Genomic DNA, 5768 nt, shown 5'->3' on the forward strand with positions numbered 1-5768 from the left:
CCCCGCCGCCCCGGCACCGCCCACCAAGCTGGCTGGGCCGGGGGCGGGCCGAGGACGCAGAAGCGCGGGGCGGACCGGAAACCCGAACAGCGCTAGGGGGGCGGGGCCGGGCAGGAGAACAGATGGCGCCTGCGCCCGGCGCCGCTCGCGGCCCCGCCTCCAGACGCCGCAGCACGTGACCGGTGCTTCCCGGCCGCGAGCGCGCGCGCGCACACACGCACACACGCACACGCACGCTTCGCGCATGCGCAGGCCGCGCCGGGCCCGGCGGAGGCGATGGCGTCCGAGCGACTCCCGAGCCGGCCCGCCTGCCTCCTCGTGGCCAGCGGCGCCGCCGAGGGTGAGGCTCGCGAGGACGGGCTGGCGTCCAGCGGCGACCCCGAGCGGTTCCCCCTTGCGGCGCTTCGGGGAAGCAGGTGGAAGCCCCGCCTTGAAAAGGGGGCGCCGCCGGTGTCCCTGGCCCGGCCCGGGTCCCCAGGCCACGCCGGAGCGCGGGGGCCCTGGTCTGCTGCAGGGGGGACCCGGGGCCCGGTGCTTCTGTGGGAGGAGAGGGTCCCGGGATGGCGCCCGCAGGTGCCGCCTCGGGGGGAGAAGGTGCTGGAGTTTGGGGGCCTCCGTGCGTCACGTGCCGGGTTTGCCGTGCTGGACGGGCAGGCTAGGGTGTGGCGAGGGGCGGTGGGGTTTCCGAGGAGCCGCGGAGCCTGGTCTGTGTGCCGGCACGCCTGGGGGTGAGGCACCGAGCTCGTGGGGCCCTGGGCCTGTGGCCAGCGGGGTGAGGGGTCGGAGAAGGGGCTGTTCTGGGGGTGGAGCTGTGGAGAGGCAGAGGATCTCTCAGTCCTGCCGTGCGAAGGTACCGGGAGAGGCTGATGTGGGGCTCCCGCAGGGCAGCGCGGGTGGTGGTGGGGTCAGCTGTTACTGGCGCAGACTCTCGTCTGACTGCACTGAGCACTTCCCAGGCTCTCGGCTGTGCTTTTTTGTCAGAGGGAATTGATGCGCCCAAGGTTGCAGGGTGGAGAACCAGGGTTGGGACCTGGGGTCTGGCCCTGGAGCCGGGTGGTCTTCTTGAACTCTTAAGTTCAAGAAGCCACCCAGGTGGGCAAGGGAGGGAGGATTGCAGGTCGAGGAGTCACTGTGTAAGGAGCCCCAGGGGCCCTAAGCGCTGTGCCCAGTGTGAGAATGGGAGGAGCCATCAGGAGTGGGGGTCAGTCCTGAAGAGGCAGGTTGGGGTTACCACCAAAGGTGGCTGGTTGGAGTGGGGTAAGGGTGAGGAGGGGTTGACTGGCATGGCTATGCCATGGGGAGGGGACTCAGTTCTGTAAAGGCCACTAGGGCACTGTAGGCAAGAGGGGGCCCTCCAGAGATCCTTGAGGGGTGAAGCCGTGTTCAAGGAACCGAGGGCAGTGTCACGCAAAGTCTGGGGAATGATTTGTGGATGCCGTCCTTGCTCAGTTCCTGCACTCAGTGTGAGTAATACCCGTTAACACGTATGGGTGAATAAAGATGACGATGAGGTTTAGAGGTTGGGTCCAGGATTGACATAAAGGTGGAAGGATGCACACCGAGCCCACTTAGAAGCAGGTGTCCCTGGTGGGGCCACAGCCCCCGGCAGCTAGGAACCTTTTGGACTGGAAATGGGCAGAAGAGGGCTGTGAGCCGCACTGGGGTTGGGGTCAGGGTCCAGGAGCCTGGTGGGCAGAGGCCAAGTGTCCTTAAGTGAGGATGAGGGTGAGGCCAGCCCATAGGGTGGGGTGGGGGGGTCAGGATGCACCCGTGCTCCTGCCGACACTTGCCGCAGCCCTACAGCTGAGGACACAGACCTTGCTTACTGTTTCCTCTCCCTGGCTGAAAGCGGGGGGTGGTGGGTTGGCTCAGCTGCTGGTGGTTCAGTCAGTGGATGGGGGGACGTTGCCCTTGGGTTTGCCTTCAGGAGAGGCTTTTAGTGGCCAGGCTGAGGAGAGAGCCCGTCCTGCGGGGAGGGGGGGGGACGGGACGGTGTGGGCTGGGGCTGCTGCAGCAGGACGGCGAGGTGGGCCTTGGATGAGGTGGTGGGCCAGGAGACGCCTGGGGTGTCTGGGCAGACTCCAGGCTGGAGCGGGGACTGTTGTGTCCTGCAGCCCTCTTCCTGCCCACAGAGCCTAGTAGTGGCCTTTTAGAGCTGTGTTCACCTTGCAGGCGTGTCTGCCCAGTCCTTCCTCCACTGTTTCACGCTGGCCAGCGCTGCCTTCAACCTGCAGGTGGCCACCCCTGGGGTGAGTCCAGCCAGACCCAGGGGTCTGCACCTTTCTGGGGGCGAGGCTCGGAAGAGTGCTGTCGCTTCCTGGGAGAAGCAGGGAGCCTGAACTTGGTGTAACCCCAAGGGGGCGGCAGGGCTGAGGGTTAGGACCCTGTTGGCATCATCAAGCTCTGGTCCCTGTTTCCTGGGCTCTGGCTCACTTGTGGCAAGGGAGACCTTTCATCATGGGTCAGCACCTGCATATAGGAGCAAGGGTGGCACAGACCTTCCACCGGGAGTTCTCTTCTCTTCTCTGACGTGGGACGTGGGGGTCATAGCAGTGGGTTATGTGTTTGTCACTTTGCACGCTTCTGTTGTCATCCCCAGGGGGACCATGGCTGCACTTTATAGGTGGGAGACTGAGGGCCGGCAGGGGGCAGCTGGGGGTGGGGTGTGGCAAGGCTGGGTGAGGGGGCTGGGCTGTCCCCAAGCTCTTGTCAGCATTTCAAGCCCCTGTGAGCCAACAGTGGGGTGTCTGCCACTGACCCGCAGCCTCTGGGTGCTCTTACAGGGGAAGACCATGGACTTCGTGGACGTGAATGACAGCAATGCTCGCTGGGTGCAGGATTTCCGCCTCAAGGCATATGCCAGCCCTGCCAAGCTGGAGTCCATTGATGGTAAGGGGCCCAGGGTGCTGGGACCTTGGGGCTTTGGGGTGTGGGGGTTCCAGGTGGGTTTGTGGCCTCCAGAGTACTTCCTTGCTTTTGCTCCTGACGTACTCAGGGCTTGCCATAGAGCGCCGTGACTGTCCAGGGCAGCGTCCAGTCCCGAATCCTGGGCCCCGAGTTCTTTGTCTAGGGGAGAGAGGTGGCTGGCACAGGGAGACACAGAAAAGGCAGGGATGGCTTGTGGGTCTCGGGAGCCTTAGCCCATGTGGGGAGAAATGACAAATGATGGCATCTGGCTGGTCCTCCCGGGCGGCTGGTCCCAGCCAGCGACCTCACTCTGTGACTGACTGCCTGTGATCTCCCTGCAGGTGCCCGGTACCATGCCCTCCTGATTCCCAGCTGTCCCGGGGCCCTGGCCGACCTGGCCAGCAGTGGCTCCCTGGCCCGCATCCTCCAGCACTTCCGCTCAGAGAGCAGTAGGTGACCCGTGGGACTGGGGCGTGGATAGGGGCTTTGTAGGTTCATGAGAAATGGGGCTCTGCCAGCAGCCAGGAGAGGCCAGTGGAGATGTTTCAGGGGTCAGGCAGGACAGATGCGAAGAGCCTCTGATTTTGGCCATGGAGGGCACGAGGGTACTGGGCTGTCTGCACGTGCACACGGGTGCACACATTCGAGCCTGTCAGGTTGCTACCCCCGGGTGCCCTCTGCCTGCCCTCCATGGGGGCTGGTGGCTGCCCTCCCCCAATTCCCCCTGAGGTGGGTGGGCAACGTGCTGGCTTTGTTCCTCATGGGGTTCAGGGTTTGGGGCCAACAGGCTGGGAGAAAGGCTGTTCTGTGGAGATGTGGCGTGCTGCCTGGGTCTGATGTTGGGCTGTGCCGGGCACGTTGGCGGGACAGGGACAGGATGCTCATTAGGGGCCAATAGACAGAAACCCAAGGGCTCCACACAGCGTCCTTTGTTAGTGGGAACAGGGCCTCCCGTTTCCAGCATGGTCTGGACAGAAAGTGATTGTTCCCGGCTGCCCCCACCGTGGGAACACACGCACACCCACCCAACTTCGGGGAGGACCCTGGGTGACTGTTGGGCAGGGCAGGGGCACTGGAGGGACAGTGGAGGGACAGGAGGAGTGACGGGAGGGTTTCCCAGGTGGGCCACACACCGTGCCGTGGTGGTACGGGCTGTGCTGGGACGTTTGCAGCACTGCAGGCCACACCAGGGTCCGTGGGTGTGGAGCGCTCCAGGGTTTGGTCACTGGGCTTGCCACACCCTCGTGGCTGCTTGTATCTGTTTTTTTGGCTACCAAAGCTTGAGGAAACGGCTGTGAACCAAGCCTAGTCTGGAGCAGAAGCTGACTCTGTGGGGAGGTTGCTCTGAGGCAGGAGGTGTCGGGAGAGGGGCAGAGGCCTAGCTGGATGTCCAAGGCCTCAGCCCCGCCCTTGCTTTCAGAGCCCATCTGCGCTGTTGGCCACGGCGTCGCTGCCCTGTGCTGTGCCACCAATGAGGACCGATCCTGGGTTTTCCAAGGCTACAGCGTCACGGGGGTGAGTGTCGTGCAAGGGAGGGTCCCAGGCTGTAGACAGCCATCGGAGACCTGCATATATGCTTGAAAGCCCAGGGACTGTCCCCTCTGGCAGGGTCGATGGTCACTTGCCCCGACCAGGATCATAGAGAATGCCGGCACCAGGCTGACAGTTGTGCCGCTTGCTCTCCCCTCCTCTTCCCTGCTGACATCCAGGGTGGCTCCCAAGGCACAGCCCGTGGTTTTGGATGTGGGGAGGGAAGCACATGGAGGGCTCTTAATGGGGTAGGGGGCAACTTTGGGGTGCCGGGGAAGGAGCTGGGGCCAGGTTGAGACGTGACTTTTGAGGCTGTCATGTGCACGACACCCTTCGGGGCCAGGAAGTTTGGATGCAGGGCCTGGAGTTAGAGGGCCTGGCCGGACAGGGGCGGGAGGGAGCGTCTAAACTGTGAGGACTGAAGCCTGACCACTTGGGGCTGCATGGGGCCGGCCTGGTGGGTGGTGCAGGGGGGGAGTGGGGGGAAGAGAGCCACAGGGGCACCACCTCAGTGTGAGCCCCTGCAGCCCCCAGGGCAGCTGTGTAGCCACACCGCCCCCTTCCTGGGGCTCTGCCTTGCTCTTCTGCCCATCGCTCACTGGCCCTGATGCTGGGGGAGGAGTGACTGTGGAGGCCGTGGTGCCTGACCTGGGGCCGGGAACCCCCTTCCCCCACAGCCCTCCGTGTATGAGCTCGTCAGGGCGCCCGGCTTTGCCCGCCTGCCCGTCATCGTGGAGGACTTCGTGAAGGACGCGGGCGCCATCTTCAGTGGTGAGCTGGGGGTGGGGGGATGCCGGCTGGCTGCCTGGAGCTCGGGGTGGGGGTGGTGCTGAGAGGGAAGGGGCTTATTCTCAGGACGTGCCTGGCCGGTGACCCTGCCTGAGGCTCGCGCTCTCCGGACATCCTGCAGCCAGTGAACCCGACGCCGTGCATGTGGTGCTGGACCGCCACCTCATCACAGGCCAGAATGCCAGCTCCACCGTCCCCGCCGTGCAGAACCTGGTCTTCCTCTGCGGCAGCCGGTGAGGAACCTCGGACAGGGGGGTGGGGGGGCGCGATCCTGGCTCCTGACCAGCCCTTTGCCGGAACCTGAGCCTTGACCTGACCCATCCTGCAGGAAGTGAGATGGTTACCCGCCTGCCCGTGGAGGCTGCCACCTCTGGATGGCCCGGGTGTCCCCAGACACGGCTGGATTCCTCAGGCCTCCAGGGACCTTGCCTCCGTGACCACCCCTGAGAGTGACTTTCAGACCCCCCAACCTGACCCGGTGGGACTGTTGGAGGCCTCCAAGAATCAGCCCTGAGGAGTGTCAACTCGGGGGCGGGGGGGGG

General features: G+C 64.7%; 1 protein-coding gene across 6 annotated transcripts in view; it reads left to right on the forward strand.

The window, feature by feature from the left end:
* The first annotated feature begins 218 nt into the window (after positions 1–218).
* The window catches only part of GATD1 (glutamine amidotransferase like class 1 domain containing 1), an 8474-nt gene continuing 2924 nt past the window's right edge, over positions 219–5768 (forward strand). Inside the window, exons 1-8 of one of the 6 annotated variants that reach the window (XM_040639729.1) lie at positions 219–340; positions 2173–2249; positions 2784–2889; positions 3249–3356; positions 4328–4422; positions 5115–5208; positions 5348–5459; positions 5555–5762. In XM_040639729.1, coding sequence (XP_040495663.1) covers positions 277–340; positions 2173–2249; positions 2784–2889; positions 3249–3356; positions 4328–4422; positions 5115–5208; positions 5348–5459; positions 5555–5561 — 663 coding nt within the window. In that variant the 5' untranslated portion in view covers positions 219–276 and the 3' untranslated portion in view covers positions 5562–5762. Of the gene's footprint in view, positions 341–2172; positions 2250–2783; positions 2890–3248; positions 3357–4327; positions 4423–5114; positions 5209–5292; positions 5464–5554; positions 5763–5768 lie in introns of those variants that run through there. The other 5 variants (XM_040639728.1, XM_040639730.1, XM_040639731.1 and 2 more) reach the window with 5 other exon arrangements.

Source organism: Ursus maritimus, unplaced genomic scaffold (assembly GCF_017311325.1).
Source record: "Ursus maritimus isolate PB19 unplaced genomic scaffold, ASM1731132v1 scaffold_23, whole genome shotgun sequence".
Classification (NCBI taxonomy): Eukaryota; Metazoa; Chordata; class Mammalia; order Carnivora; family Ursidae; genus Ursus; species Ursus maritimus.